General features: G+C 33.2%; 2 protein-coding genes, 1 long non-coding RNA gene and 1 other non-coding gene across 7 annotated transcripts; 2 read left to right on the forward strand and 2 right to left on the reverse strand.

Annotated features, from left to right (window-relative positions):
* Nucleotides 1-5,006: 5,006 nt before the first annotated feature.
* LOC140959861 (telomere repeat-binding factor 1-like) lies at nt 5,007-9,174 on the forward strand. 4 transcript variants are annotated; one of them, XM_073417899.1, is made up of 7 exons: nt 5,007-5,208; nt 5,672-5,845; nt 5,966-6,183; nt 6,709-6,793; nt 7,801-7,884; nt 8,044-8,388; nt 8,744-9,174. In XM_073417899.1, the coding sequence occupies exons 2-7, from the start codon at nt 5,696-5,698 to the stop codon at nt 8,765-8,767; spliced, it is 906 nt and encodes a 301-aa protein (XP_073274000.1). In that variant the 5' UTR covers nt 5,007-5,208; nt 5,672-5,695; the 3' UTR covers nt 8,768-9,174. The 4 variants fall into 4 exon arrangements, with proteins under 4 accessions (XP_073274000.1, XP_073273998.1, XP_073273997.1 ...); XM_073417897.1 differs by having other exon boundaries at nt 5,045-5,208; nt 5,588-5,845; XM_073417896.1 differs by having other exon boundaries at nt 5,050-5,208; nt 5,554-5,845.
* Nucleotides 9,175-9,635: 461 nt separating this feature from the next.
* Nucleotides 9,636-9,707, forward strand: TRNAP-CGG (transfer RNA proline (anticodon CGG)). Its single transcript has one exon. It is a non-coding gene; the product is annotated as a tRNA-Pro (tRNA).
* A 1,107-nt stretch (nt 9,708-10,814) lies between these two features.
* LOC140958759 (endo-1,4-beta-xylanase 5-like) lies at nt 10,815-13,895 on the reverse strand. Its single transcript, XM_073416324.1, has 7 exons — nt 13,838-13,895; nt 13,283-13,329; nt 12,922-13,141; nt 12,677-12,840; nt 12,478-12,576; nt 11,266-12,045; nt 10,815-11,168 (listed from the first exon to the last, which is right to left on the reverse strand). Exons 1-7 carry the CDS (start codon nt 13,893-13,895, stop codon nt 10,815-10,817), a joined length of 1,722 nt encoding a protein of 573 aa, XP_073272425.1.
* An 824-nt stretch (nt 13,896-14,719) lies between these two features.
* On the reverse strand, nt 14,720-15,807 carry LOC140959959 (uncharacterized). The gene is made up of 3 exons (XR_012172080.1): nt 15,552-15,807; nt 15,296-15,471; nt 14,720-15,150 (listed from the first exon to the last, which is right to left on the reverse strand). It is a non-coding gene; the product is annotated as an uncharacterized lncRNA (long non-coding RNA).
* Between the last annotated feature and the right edge of the window lie 36 nt (nt 15,808-15,843).

A 15,843-nucleotide genomic window follows, 5' to 3' on the forward strand; every position in this document is an offset into this window, starting at 1 on the left:
TTTTTTCCAATTCTTTGCCGTGTAAATCAAATACTCATAGAAAGATACACATCGATTATCAAAGCCCAGTCACCTTTTAAATCACTCGAGTCATATTTTTTTCACTGGCTTTAAACCACATTTGTCACATAACAAATTCTATACGCCATAATTTTGGCTTGAAAACATGGTTACAATCAACAAGAAATGGCCAAATAATCCCCCGAGCATTGTGAAAAAGGCGAAAAACTTCTACATGGGCACCATGTGTAACTGCGCTAGCCTAGAAAATGGAGGAATCGTGAATTGTACTTTTCCTCGAACGGCCAAAAACTCGAAATCACATGGTCATGATCATGACGACGATCAAGATCTCCAGGAGCTCATTCGGCTGGCAGCCATTTCTTCTAAAAAAGGTGGTGGCACGAGGGTGGAAGTCGATTCCAAGGGGAATTTAGTGTGGAAGAACTCGGGGGAGGATGGGAGGAATTACGGTGCCGGACTGGGAAGAATGGGCCGGATTGATGAGGACATGACTTGTGACTTTAAGGAAACGGATGTTACCAAGGTTTGGTACACCAGAAGCTTTGGCATTCAAAAAAGGTCAAATATCAATTAAGTCACTCGGAGATATTTCTGTTTGTGTTAATGTGGATGTTTGAATTAGCCTTAATTCTTAGCATTGTCTGATCAAACTTGCTGAATATTATGTGATCTTGGTTTGATGGGTGTTAATTAATGTCTATTTTTTAGTTATAATTTTATCGAGTGCCAAAATTTCTTCCTCAAATCATCATATACTATAATAAAATTAATAGTTATTTATTCATTGCATCATTTATATTTAATTAAAAACCATATATAACAAGTAATGGTATATATGACTAAGATGGTTAGCTCATTTGAATCTATCTAAACCTCAAATTCTCCACTGTCACGAAAATGGAGAACCCTAACAAGCTCCGACTCCAAATTCACTGAACAAAACGGCTCCAACAGACCATTTTAGCACCCCGTTGTTCAGGATCTGGCCCGTATAAAAGCAATTCCTCACCAATTAATCCCACGCCACGCCACCAAAAACTCCTTTCACTCCTGCAGTAATAGACATGGTTGGAGTTGAGATTGTGTTAATCCGTCTCACTTATATAAATATATGAAATTATTTCGTATAGGCGAAAGTCAATCAAATTTTTTAAAACTAACTTTTGGTCTCCCTCGTCTTCCCGTTATTAAATCTTTTCCATAAATCTCTATAGACCAAATATACGCCACATGTTTCCGTCGTGCAGAAATCAAGATAACTCAACTGGAACAAGAAAAAATTAGGCGACTTTTTTATTCCAATGAAAAGGACTGGATTATATAAATATGTAAAAGAATTCTCATTTGAAGATAAGGTTAAATTAATATTTTATATATATATATAATATTAATATTAATATTAATATTAATTTATATATATATAAAATACTCCACTACGTGTCTTCTAAAATTGCAAATTGAACCTATGAATTTTTTTCAAAACTAACGTGACTAATCAACTTCTAGCTCCATCCTCCCTTAAAAAAAAAAAATTCGAACGATCAAGTTAATTATTTTAATATTATTATTAATAAGGAAAACAAAAATATTAAAGAAAAGAAAAAAAATGGCTACGGAATTCTGGACATTGGAGAATCCACGCAGCTGAGTTTGCTTAGTTAGGAAGTTATCTAGACGCGCTTTACACGCGTAAAAACCAATTTCTCCACCTTCACCCCCACTTTACTTATAACCAACCTACCCAGCCTCTGTAACAGATACTCCAAAAACATGAGTTACTACAATCAGAATCAACCTCCAGTTGGTGTTCCTCCTCCTCAAGGCAAATTAATCCGCATAATTTTTTTTTACACTTGGAATTTTTTTGCTTTTTGTTGTTGTTTTTGATTGATGGATTATGTCATGTAGGTTACCCGCAGGAGGGCTACGGCAAGGATTCGTATCCGCCGCCGGGGTACCCAGCACAGGGTTACCCTCCACAAGGTTACCCACCACAAGGATATCCGCCGCAGTACGCCGGGCAGCCGCCTCAACAACAGCAATCCAGCAGTAGTACCGGGTTATTGCAAGGATGGTACGCTCATGATCCCGTCCCATAAATTCTGGTTTCGAGTTATTTTTCTGTCATAATCTACTTTTTTTTGGTGTGTATATGTTTGTTTTATTGATTGGCATGGATTATGTCGGGTCGATCCAGATCTGAAATATATTCGATTTGTTTGCTGGTTTTGGCGAGGCCCGTTGACTCGCCAATAGCCGCAAGAGGAAAGAAAATGTTGTCGAATCCCGTAAATGTCCTCCTTGCCACGGTGTTGCTGAGGGAGTTTTCGGCAAGTCACATGGTGCTAGCCAGTGTTTCTGTTCTGTCCTTTTCAGTTTGTCTTCGTAGATTTTTAGCTCCATTAGGTTTTGCATTTCTTGACAGCTATAAAATTGATTGATTTCCGTATGATCCACGAAGACAAAAACTGACATGCACTATTATTCTATCTGGGAGGGTAAAAATCTGTTCTTTAAAATTTCTTTGGAAGCACCATTTCATTTCATGTAGTGCCTTGGACTGCTTCCGTGTTAGACCAGGGTATAGAGTAATGGGCGCGGTAAGTCCTCGGTGAAGCCCCTTTGTTGTAGAATATCTCTGGTTATTGGCACGATATATATATGAATGTTGGATCCAGAAGTACTGGATCGAGTAACTCTCACACCAAGGCCTAAGTTGAGGTTCATTATGTAAGCTCATACCATGTCTATAAGTCGAGGAGCTCTCGTGATTCTGAGCTCATCATCAGGTGCTCAGCACTTGTAATAGCTAATGAGCAAAGAGTCTAGGAGTTCATTTGTATAGGATTTATTGTCTGTGCGCTTGTAGGAGGAAATTTGCGACTAATACTTGGTGCTGTGTTGTGCAGTTTGGCTGCTCTATGCTGCTGTTGCCTCCTTGATGCTTGCTTCTGATGACGAAATTATGGATGGACTGCCTTTGTTCGGAGATTTTCAATAAATATTGTACTTGACATTGAATCATATTTGATCATGTTTTCAGATTAGAATGTTTCCCTTTTCATAGTATATGACTCTACATATCGCTTGTCGTCTCCTCCAATTTCTTATGTTGGTTATTATGCCGATTGTTTCTGAAGTTGTTTACTTCATGGATTATATTCACCACCTTTTTTGCCCCACATATATCTGCAATCATCAAAGTAAAAATTTACAACTTACGTGATCTTATTTAGGAAGTGCTTGCAAGTGAAAATTGAAAAAAAAAATTCACTTTTTTAAGCTCTTCAAATATTATTTTACACTTCTTGATTTTTGTGATCGAAAGATACAAACATCCAAGTTAAGTTCAACTTTATTTCCAGTTTTTTTTTTTTTTAATCAACACTGCCTGAATATCAGAAATAATCAAGATCAACCGAAAAATGAAACATTACTGTTGAACTTTGTATCATGTATATAACAGTAGCTCGGTGGTGGTGGTGCTTCCAATTGGATACAAATATGTGTTTAACACAAAACACACACTGACACACACGTATGTGTATATGTGTGTGTGCGCGCGCTATGAATGCTTATAAAAAAATTAAATATTTTGCAAATGACCTCTTTTCAAATTAGTTCAATGTGAATAAATGAATCATCAATTAGTGGTTGATATGTAAGTGTCTTAAAGTAGTAATGTGTCATTCACTTTTGAATAATATATAATTTAGATTAATAATCACGATATATGCATATTGAGTGTTGGCGACATATTATGTGTGAAATTGATTAACAATTTTGTATCTTACAATTTCATTATTCTTTAATAATTAAAGAGAATATAATTTGTATACCTGAGAACAAATGATATTCTCGAGCAACATGTTATATCAATATAAATCAATGTAATTCTTAGTACTTAATTTACATTAAAAATTGATTGGTTTACACTAACACGATCACATTAAATGTTATTGTAATAATAATAATAATAATAATAATAATAATAATAATAATAGTTGAGACAGACAAAGTCATCTAAGTTGTCACGATTTGGAACAACATTTTGTATTCAGTTAATCATCTAAATTTAAAATAAAAATATATGAAATTTATCATATCATCGATTCAACGTATTGTATAAAAATATTATTCAAAATTCTCCCGATGTAACATAAACTCACCCCTGAATAACGAATAGACTCCATCAATGTTTTGGTGTAGGAATTAGGGTCAACCTTCCTTCTCTATTATTTTATTTAAATAAAATGTTTAAAGATAGAAATAAAATGATAAAAATATAATACGAACTCTAAACCATTTTAGTTTGATTCTTGTACATATAATCATCTACTCCGTTTGTCTCACATATGTAAGTTTATATACGGTTTTGTGCTGATTAAGAAATTCTATATTAATATAGACAAAATTTTAATTTAATCATGTATATAACGAGTTTGAAATTTTTACTCCAGTATATTTTGTTGAACAATTTTAATTTTCGAAAATCAAGTTTAGTGGTTTTCGCCAAAATCACGTAACTAAATTAATAATAGTCATTGTTAAATTTTTATAAACACGTTGAAAACACATATATATGCTACACGACATTATTATAACCACATAAGTATAAAAATTCAACAATAATGTTAGTAATTTAATTACATAATTCAGATTCAAATGAATAAATTGTTATTTAAAAAATTACAAAACTTTATTTAACTCAACAAAAAATACAAAACTAAAAATATCATACTTCGATACATCACAAATTCTAAATTATTTTATCTCGATTTTTATGAAAATAATGATCTATTTTCAATATTTTTTTTCTTCTCGATTTGGGTCATCTTTTTTCGTCAAGAAGCTTATATATTTTTTCCTATTATTATACCTCATGTTTTACTAGATTAATCTTATTAATTTTATTTTATAATTTTTTTTTCAAAATGATTTTAATAAGATTTCCACAAAAAAAAAAGGATTTTAATAAGTCAATCACCTATTTAATATTTCATTTTAATGTACATAGAAAATCCACGTGGGACGATAGGCGAGATACAATACAAACACCGCCGTCGGGCACAAATTGTGGTTGTGCCGAGGAATTCGTATACGTAGAGAAGGCGATGAACTATAAAGGGCGAGTCAATTCCAAGTTCAGATATTTAAATCAAATCAGCAATCTTTAGATTTCAGGTTACTCTACATCACTTTCCTCGTTAAATTCCTGATTTTCTGATCGCGGTTTAGAGAATTTTGTTATCTGCATCCTGTGATTAGGGTTAGGATTTGGGTTTACACGGAGCTTTCTTAATTGCTATCCTCTTGAAATTTTGATTCAATTTAGGATAATTTTGTCAAATTTGCATCATTTAGACGTACGAGAACTCTGATTAGTTAGTTCTCTTTGCCGCTTTAATTTTTTGTCAAATTGTGGATTTTTTTTTTTTGAGGAAGTAGGATCTGGAGTTTTTTTATAACAAAAATGAAATTAATTGAATATTCAATAACATTGACTTTTAGTTTGTTGTAAATGGTAAGGAAACTACCTTTGATTTCATCTTGTTAAGGATAGGACACTGGAGCAATTCCAGGCCTTTTGAGTTTTAGCTAGAATATGCAACCATTTGCATACTTTTTGAGATGAATTCGTGAGCAGCTGTTATCTTCCTAAAATTTGTGGATGGGAGCGCCAAAGCAAAAGTGGACTCCTGGAGAAGAAGCAGCTCTTAAAGCTGGGGTCCTTAAGCATGGGCCTGGGAAATGGCGGACGATCCTCAAGGATCCACAATTTAGTGAAGTTTTGTGTCTGCGATCCAACGTTGATCTCAAGGTAGGTATTTTCTTTTGGTTTATAGCATTTTATGTTATCGTAATGGTATTCCTGAAGTATAGATGCTGAAAAATTCATGTGCTTATGTTATAACAATATCAATGGATTAATGTTTGTTAGGACAAATGGCGGAATATTAGTGTCATGGCGAATGGATGGGGTTCCAGGGAGAGGGCTAGGTTAGCGTTAAAGAGGACACAACCGGCCCATAAACGTGGAGGGAGCTCGATGGCTCTTTTGACCACTAGTCAAAGTGATGAGGAAATGGCTGATCCAAGCCCTCTTACCTCTTCTGGAGGTTCTTCACCAACTGATGGTCCAAAGAGAGCTATAATGAGGTTAGTTGTTTAATGTGACAGCTTCACAATTTTTGAACTTGTGTTCTAAGAATTGATCCACCTGACAAGTTGTGTATTGTCCAATTTTCACGCATGCGACTCATTGTAAAGTTTTACTATGGCATTTAGCACTTCCTTCGTCCAGAAAAGTAAATAAAACAAATTAGCAAATAATTATTTTATGCACCCAGGGAGAAGTATAGGAACAAAAGCATGGATGAGTTTTATAGCATTTCTATTTGCTTCTTGGGAGTAGGTACTCTAGGTTATTTACTCATTCTACTTGCCTTTGAAGTAATGCCTGGGTTTTTCTAACGTGCAAGTTTCTTCATATGCTGCCCATGCTCATAGATTGATTCAAGGCTTTCAGAATAATATATTCATATTCTGATTTTCGAGTTCAATACTTGAATGAAAGACCGGAAAAGGATAAGGAGATTATTTATTAGTATCTTGGGATGATTTTGCCTGTACTGCTAATAATTAACTACTAGGATGCTTATTTTCTTTACTTTGTTATCATAGGCTCGACAACCTCATTATCGAGGCCATAAACAAATTGAAGGAGCCCGGGGGTTCTAACAAGACAACCATAGCCGCATACATAGAGGTGCCTTATCTACTTAAGTCTATTAAATGAAGTTGAATTTATTCATTAATCGGGTTAAAGAAGTAGTCTATCTGAATATTGCCTTCTAAGAGTTCCACATTGGATAATATATGTTCTAGAAAATCACAACCCCTTTGCCATGTGCACCACCAACACAAGAAATGCATTATGGTTACTTACTATGTTGTTCTATTCCAACTTTGCCCTATTGGAACACTTTTTCTTCCTCCAAACAATTATGCGATGGTACAATAGATAATTGTTGAAGTACCATACAAATTCATGAAAACCATTTCAAGGAACCTCTTCTTTTTATTTATTTTTCTTTTCTGGTGTTATATATGTTATAATGGTTCATAAATTAATTTCACGAATTCTTAAACCGAAAGGGATCTTAAGAGCCAGTTTTGGCGCAAAACATAATTTAGGCGTATACTCTCTTTGGCAGATTTTGTCCATAAGAAAAATGTGTTTTTTGCACTGACGGGTTTGATGCAATAATTGCTTGCAGGCAAGAAATGCCCATGTGCCATTTATAAGAAATCAAACAATATTTTGAGTTTTATTGATTGTAGATTCTAGATATTCTGTTTCTGAATAGGGTTACACTACTTAAATCAGTGACGACTTAATTCGAGAATATTTATCTTGTGAATTTAAGTTTGACTGTCAATCAAAACAGGGTGATTCAGTCTTGCAAGTGTTGACTCTAAGTTGGTGCATCTTGAAAAATGGATACTTTGGGGACGGATAATTTATCCATATTTGTATAACATTCCTGATACCAGTGGAACACTTATTAGGCTTCATGGTTTATATTTTGACATTAGAGTAATCAAAGACCCGTGATAGTTAAACATCTTTTGTCTTCTTATTGCAAACTAAAGACTAGAATACTTCTTTTGGGTATTTCATACCCACCTGTACACCATAGAAATCATAATATTTAACTAGAGGAATCAAATTGAGTAGCAGCTATCTTCTTCTGATCTTAACTGTTTCTGTAGGATCAATACTGGGCACCCCCAAACTTCAAGAGGATATTGTCAGCAAAACTGAGGCACTTGGCTACAAATGGAAAACTTATTAAGGTATTATTGGATTTTAGTTTCTAAATATCCTGGCTATTGATTGCTTCTTCATTTTGAAAGACAACTAAAATTAGAATAGAAGGTTTAACTTAAACGCTAGTTTGATGAATTTGAAGTTATGTTTACTTGAATTGAATTATTGAAGTCTGTGTTTTGCAGATGAAACGCAAGTACAGAATAGCTGTGACATCCAAATTTTCTGAAAGAAGGAAGAATCCATCTGTCTCCCTTCATGAAGGAAGACAAAAGATTTCTCGAAAAATTGACTGCGATGATGTAAGTGAAAAGTCTCAGATTGATTTAGAGTTAGCCAAGATGAGGCGCATGACTCCAGAAGAAGCTGCAGCAGCTGCAGCTAAGGCAGTTGCTGAAGCAGAAGCTGCAATGGCTGAAGCTGAAATTGCTGCACAAGAGGCTCAGGCAGCAGAAGCTGATGCTGAAGCAGCTCAGGCTTTTGCAGATGCGGCACTGAAGATGCTCAAAGAGAGAAACACCCCTCAAATGGTAAATATATTTTTTAGCATTCTTCTGTTCCTTTTTATCATTGTGGAAACTTCAATAGACTTCTTGCTGTAAGTTCATTTAATTGTAAATGATGATCATGAGAAAGTAATTGAATGTTTCTTTTGAATATGGAAAAGAATATAGGCTCGTGAACATGAGGTTTACGAATTATGTTCTAAATTGAGGATGCAATTAAAGGTATCCAACATAATTATTGGTGATCAATCCTAAGTTTATTTCTCATAATATCCTTTATTGGTAGTTGGATTTGTTCGAATTGCCGGTTCGTTTAGTTGAACCACAGTACAGATAACGTACTCTCTATTTCTGCCTGAACTTATTTTGTTGTTTGCAGAATGTACAGATGATTCGTGCTTAAGGAGGTTCGATAGTTTCGGCAATTTTCAGCCAAAGATTCTGGCTGACTAAACCTGGGTTTTTTCTTCAGCAAACTTGGTGCTCCACGACTGTAAATACAACGAAGAGTTTCTGGTAAAATTCAGGAATCTATGAGCAATTGTGGGACTTTTCCGAGCTTGGTACTCCACGCGGGCCAATTGCTAAATTTTGTAAACGTTCTGCGTAGTTTATTGTATAGTTTTTCCATGTATTCTTAAAATCTTGCATCACAAGCAAAGCAGTGATAGGACAAAAAGTAACTTAAAATTATTATTTGGATGGATTTTTTATTGTTTCCAATTCAAAAGTTTTGAAAACAACTTTTTGTAGATTTTTTAGTATTGACGTGTTTTGAAATCAATATGATATTCTGTTATTTAGAAAACTGTTTGTGGTTTAATTGATGAATGGAAAATGCTTCACTTCGAAAATTTGTTTGTGGGAAGTTCATAGTATTTTGGGAATGATCGAGTCATTTTTTTATTTAAGCAAAATGGAGGGATAATTAATGAAAAATCTAATTACTCAATCGACGTGATTAAGAGACGTTTTATGCATTTAAAGTAAGCATCATTTTCATGCATTGGTATTTGTTAACATTAAACTTTTTGTCTTAATATTTTCCTTATAATGCTTTCTTACTTCACACACAAAATGGATATTGGTTAAAATTCATATGGATTCCAATCCGAATCAGATTGGATTTAGCAAGCTTTAAATATAACCGTACGTTCATCGTTTATCACATAAATCTTCTTTTGGCACTTAGCATTTCGTTGTAAGCTAAAAAGAATCAGTGTTTACGAACTATGAATAAAATATTAAAAGTTGTCCAAACTACTCCAACCGGGCATTTGGTCTAGTGGTATGATTCTCGCTTCGGGTGCGAGAGGTCCCGAGTTCGATTCTCGGAATGCCCCCTTCTTGGCTTCTTATAACGAAATTTTTTTATTTCTTCATTTAATGCTAGCTTTGGTTCGAGTAAAAAAATCTATTTCTCCGTCGGTACTAGCTTCGGTGCATGTATATGCTAGATATGGCGATGAAATGTTCTTTAATATAATTAATAAATCAGCATTTGAATAATTATTTAAAATTATTAATATTATATAATAAAATATATTTAACTTTAATTATTATTAAAAAAATTAATATATAAATTTTATTATATAATTTGAAATATCACTCAAATTAATATAATAATATTATCCCGTTAAATTGACTTATTTATCATTGTATTCAGTATATTAATTGAGTGAAACTCAATATTTTAAAAAAAATGGAAAAAAATTTACAAAATCATATATTATTTTCCCTCTCAAAATTTTAAAGAATAAATATTTTTCAAAAAATATAAATTTTCTCGTTTATTAAATGAATAAATTTGAATTAAAATTTTTAATTTAAAAACAATAATACCAACAAAAAATTAAAAAATATAACTATAATTATCATCTTTGTTTTTTATCTTTTTATGTTTGAAATTATTCAATGAGAAACTGAGTATATATTAAAACAATCTATTTATAAATTATATGTATTTGTGATCTCTAGATTAACGAGTAAATTTAATATAACGTTTTTGAACATTTAATTTTTTTTAAGGTATAATCCATGGAAAAACGGAGCAGTTGTCAAATTTGTTTGCAAATCTATTTTAAAGATTTATAGAAATTAAATTATAAATTTAAAGTGATTTTTCCTTTTTAACATTTAATATGAAAATTTTTCATTATTATGTTAGGTACACATATTTAATTTGATGTTTTTTCATTAATACATTATATACATATTATGATCACTCTTATACTATTTTATTAATATAAATATAGCATTAAAAAATCAGCTTTTAAGTTTTCGGAATAATTATTTTTAAAAATATATCAGTCCTTTTCTAACTCTACATCAATTTTTAGACATTCATATCTAATGTTTGTAATTTTATCCAAAAAGTGTTCAAATAGAAATAGAATCTAGAAAATTAAACACATATCGAGTATCATTTTCATTAGTATAACATATCAATTTCATATAAATATCCTCACTTCCATTGCTTCGTTTTGATCGACGGGAAGGACTTGAAAACTTTTTGATATGCTGATATTCCCCATTCTCTTGTGTCCTATATTCGCCTCGTAATCTCCATGAAAGAGCGAAACATTGAAGTAGCCGTCGGAATCTGTGGATCCAACCAAGCCGTCGTGCCTCCATTCCCGGATTACCTCGTCGACTACGTCTCCGGTTTTCAAGTTCTTGAAATTGTCGTCTGTGAGACACATTTGGTAGCATGTCCCGTTTGGCTTCCATGATCCCCACATTATAATCCCACGGACTCCTGGATGGGATTTTAGCTCCTTTAAAAGTTGCTTTAGATACAATTCCTGGAGAATAAAGGGTTGCATCATCTGTTATTTTATATATATATATGTTATTCGAGTTAGAGATTTATGAGAACTTTGATATCATATATATGTTTACTTGATTAGGTCTTTTCGAAACATCAAGCTCAGTGATCCAAACAGGCAACTTCGACGCCGCGAGAACATCAATTGAAGTTCTCACATAGGCCAAACTTGGAGTGCTGAAGTGAGATTCCAACCCAATCGACAGAGGTCCATGATACCCTTCTCGCCTAATCTGCTTAATCTTCTCCAAATACATCGCTGGAGTCGAGCTCGCATCCTCCGGCTGCTCTAGCGTATTAAACTCGTTCAAGAACAGTGGCGTCTCTGGATCGATCTCCCGCGCTGTTTTGTAGAAAACAGCCGGTGTATCTTTCCCCAATCGGCTCTCGAAGAACGAGTGATGCAGATTCTCATTCAAAACATCCCAATGTATTACACTCCCTTTGTAATGCCGCATCACAGATCGCAGCCGCCTGTCAGCCGCGATGGGAAGATCCGTAAGCGGGAGGCGTTTGACCCACCACGGCTGGCGTTCACTTTCTTCCCAGAAGACGTTGTGTCCGCGGACCTTGACACCATGCTGGGCGACGAGGTCGAGCATGGCGTCGGGGACTGAGTAATTGGCTTGGCCTGGGAAATGCTCGGTTTCGTACCATTTCATCTCGTTCTCGAAGACGGTGTACTTGAATCTGGGGAAGAACCAGTCGCGGTAGGCTTGATTGGTGAGTATGAGGTTGCTGATGGCGTTGCCGAAGGGGAATTCTTGGCGGAGTTGTTTGACGGAGATATTGGCTTTGGATAATGGGCGCCCGGATTTATTGACTACTTGGAATCTCACCACCCTCTTCCGTATCTGCATGTATAATCTCATCTATCATACTCAAATATCCCATGCATATATCACTTTATCCTTTTTATTTATTTTTATTTTAAAATCATTAAATGTTAATTTATAACATGGCCATATTCGGGAAAAATAACCATTTTAGTGCGTGAGTTATCATGTTTTTTATTTTCACTTTTTAAATTGTTAAAATTGGATTTTAGTAATGTTTTTTTGGTTAGTTTTTAGTTCGATTACGCTTGATGTGGTGAATTAACATTTTCTCTGTGACACATATTCAAAATAGGATTCAAAAAAAAAAAAAAAAAAAAAAAAAAAAAAAACTAAAACACAACTTCGATTATTTAAGATAAATAAAAAAAATTATGACAACTTCAATTTGACAATTTCTAACCCATACCTACAGTCGAAATCGATAGACTAGATTTAATGTTTGAATACCTCTTCAGTATTTTGAACTTCATGAGCCTCCCACTCCTCTTTGGTGAAAGGTTGTAGTGAGACGCTATCGACCCATATATCCACTTGTGTACTGTTACTCTGCGGGATTAAGATTTTCATATATATATTCATCCAAAAATATCAAAAAATTTATGTGTATAATTTCAAGTAAAATGTAAGAAAATTAATATTCCCTGACCGGAAAATAGAGCTCATAGGAGGCAGTATCTTTGACATTCACCCCACCCTTAAGCATGGACCAGCAGCCCGCCTCGGCCATGACCCATCCGACGGCATTGTCGTGATCGTCGTTCGTTATCACAGCGGCTACGAGAGTTGGCCCTTCACTTACCTGTATCCAAGCTACAAAATAATTATTTTTAATATTATGTGTGTGATAAATATTTATAAAATGATTAAAAATAAATAAATATTCACACATACCCGAAATAACGTAGTATTTATCCTTATCCAATTGCACTGTCTGTTTGACACTGCTGTGTGAGTGATTCCTTTGTGAAGCTATAACGTAGTAGTTACCATAGGATTCTTGTTTACTTATATTTGCATGTCCAAATGCTCCCCAAGAATCCAGCCCTTCATTAAAATCCGGATTCTTTATAATCCCTCCCCCATATTGTGGCCTTAAAGGGCTTGGCAAACACTAAAAAAAAAAAATTAAGAGTACGTTGTTAATTTCGTCGCAAAATTGCGTTTTTTTGGTAATGGTTCAGATAATGTATTTGAACTTGAAATTTTCAACAATTTGAAAAGAGTTTAGGTTTGATCGATATCAATTAATTACCTCGCTGGTGTATGAGTGATCGTATTTCACTGCAAAGACCTGGAGACCTAATTTTCAAACACAAAATGAACAAGTACATTTTTTTAGATAAAAGAGTTTGTAGATAATTGACTATAAAATCAAAGAATAAGTACTTGTTAGACGATTTTACGGGTCTATATATGTGAGACGGATTGAGTCGGCATATTTACTATGAAAAGTAGTACTTTTGAGTTTTGAAGTAAAAATTAATATTTTTTAGATATCGAGTCGAGTTGAAAATCTATCTCACAAAATTTATCTGTGAGACAGTCTCATAATGAGTATTTTGAAAATGTGAATAATTGCTCATGCAAAACTAACATCGTTTAATTACTTTAAAAAGATTTTATCTTCTCAATACACTTGCACAAAGTAATTTGATTGATTAATGTATAGACAACAATATTAGTGCATTTTCGAAAATTTTAATAAAAAAGCATGAACAAGAAAGGAAAATATAATGATAATATAATTAAATTGAAAATTCGAATAAAATATAGAAAAAGTGATACCCAAAAAACAATTTAATTAAACCTGAAGCAAGAACCAAGAATAACACCCAACGAAGCATTGAACCTCCAGGAATTTCCATGGTGGATCGTAGAATATTTTCCGGCAAGGTGATTTTTCTATCGATCGGGGAAATTATGGCTCAACACAGATATTTATATACTCAATCCAAAATATAGAAATCGCTAAAACATCCCGGATAAAGACTGATAAATTAGTTCGATTTAATTTAATACCTAAAATGGATCGTGGCTAACTAAAATGAATTATATCTCAGATTATTGGATCGATTTTCAGATATGTTTACGATTCTTGTTTAGGGTTAAAAAAATTAACCTGGGGGGGTTTGATTATTGTCTTTAAATGGTGGCCAGATTCGGATGTTTCATGTGACCTGCTGTGTTTATTAATTACTTTTTAGCATTAATTAATGTTGCATTAAATATATCAGTGTTGTAATTAACGTTACATTGAATAACGTCGTTGCTTTCTTCATGGAACTCAAGCTGTAGCCTTGTAGGCATACATGCACGCTCAGGATCATCGGTTGAGAAATTTTTCAATTTATTTAATATATGTAATAAAAACCCTACTCGTCTCTTTCTTTTTGCCTTTGTTCGAGCCTATTCACAATGGATAGTATCTCAAACCATGAGAAATTGACATGTGCCAACTTCGTGTAATGAATAGTTGACATGACACTACTCATGTGAGTATGGTACGTTGAACAAATATTTTTTGGTATATACATATATATTTAACAAAAATTCATTTTTTTGCATCGAGCTTTCGGAAGGCTCGTTCAACTATTCATGATTTACTTGAAATCAGTGTTTTTATAACCGGACCGTTAATCGAACCGGTCAAGCCTTTAAAAATGGTTCAACCGGTTCCACCGGTTGGTCGAACCGGATCAATAAAATTAATATTTTATTTATTTTATATAATAAATAAAATAGTAAAATATTGATTATTTATGTTTTTATAGTTTTTACTTAATTTTTAAGATGAAAATTACAACAAATATCCAAATAAACATCACTTTTCAAATTCAAAAATCCAAATTACACCTAACATGTAACCAAATAGTGTTGACCAAGTTTAAGTGCCCAAGAAAACATCAAGTTTAATTATACAAAAAAGTAGCAAACATCAAGTTTCTTATACAAAAAAGTATCAAACATTCAGTTTCAACTTTCAAGTTGCATCCTTTGATGCCCACACCGCATTCAATTCTTGAAGTGTTCTTTCGTAGTCATTATCATCTTCATCCCCACCATCCAAAAGTTCTTCCACGTCCAAAGAAGGTGTTTCTTGCATTTCACTAACACCTTTATCTAAATATTTTTTAAAAAATTAAAATAATACATGTTTAGCAAACAGAAAGCAAAAATTTGTTAAAAAAAATTATTATTAAGACAAAAACCAAGAAATAATTATTTTTTCAAACTATTTAACAAAAATAAAGGAAAGAAAATTTACTTTCTTCTTCTTGAATATTTATTGGAAGAGCTTCCTAACCATAAAGCATCTCATCCAACTCATCTATGTTTAAAATAGGTGAAGAATTTTCTTCTTCTTCTTCCATAACCCAAAAGTCAGTTTTATCAATGCTCTCATAATCAATAGGATCTTGACAATTCATTTGGTTATCAAGCCTACAACAACAACAATAAACAAAACAATAATTCTAAATTTCAAGAATTCAAATTGAAAGAGTAAGTAAAAAAACCATCACCTTTCTTTTAAACGCAAGTTGTAATGGACATACACAAGATCATTTAATCTTTGATGCTTCAATCTATTCCTTTTCTTTGTATGTATTCTTTCAAACACGCTCCAATTTCTTTCACATCCCGAAGAAGAAGAAGTTTGGCTCAAAATCTTAATAGCCAAATTTTGTACGTTTGGAGCACTACATCCAAAAACTCTCCACCATTCATCTACAAGAAAATTTAAACTTTTAAACAATGAGTACAAAATATAAGAATTACCACAACAATAATATTTAAAATAATAATGCATACATG

Source organism: Primulina huaijiensis, chromosome 15 (assembly GCF_012295235.1).
Source record: "Primulina huaijiensis isolate GDHJ02 chromosome 15, ASM1229523v2, whole genome shotgun sequence".
Lineage (NCBI taxonomy): Eukaryota > Viridiplantae > Streptophyta > Magnoliopsida > Lamiales > Gesneriaceae > Primulina > Primulina huaijiensis.

Coding starts and splice junctions, on each gene's coding strand:
- LOC140959861 (XM_073417899.1), top strand. CDS start 5,696: ATGGGAGCGCCAAAGCAAAAGTGGACTCCTGGAGAAGAAGCAGCTCTT. Junction 6,184..6,708: donor CCAAAGAGAGCTATAATGAG/GTTAGTTGTTTA, acceptor TTGTTATCATAG/GCTCGACAACCTCATTATCG. Junction 7,885..8,043: donor CAAATGGAAAACTTATTAAG/GTATTATTGGAT, acceptor TGTGTTTTGCAG/ATGAAACGCAAGTACAGAAT.
- LOC140958759 (XM_073416324.1), bottom strand. CDS start 13,895: ATGGAAATTCCTGGAGGTTCAATGCTTCGTTGGGTGTTATTCTTGGTT. Junction 13,330..13,837: donor ATTCTTGGTTCTTGCTTCAG/GTTTAATTAAAT, acceptor TTTGAAAATTAG/GTCTCCAGGTCTTTGCAGTG. Junction 12,046..12,477: donor AAGTTCAAAATACTGAAGAG/GTATTCAAACAT, acceptor TTATACATGCAG/ATACGGAAGAGGGTGGTGAG.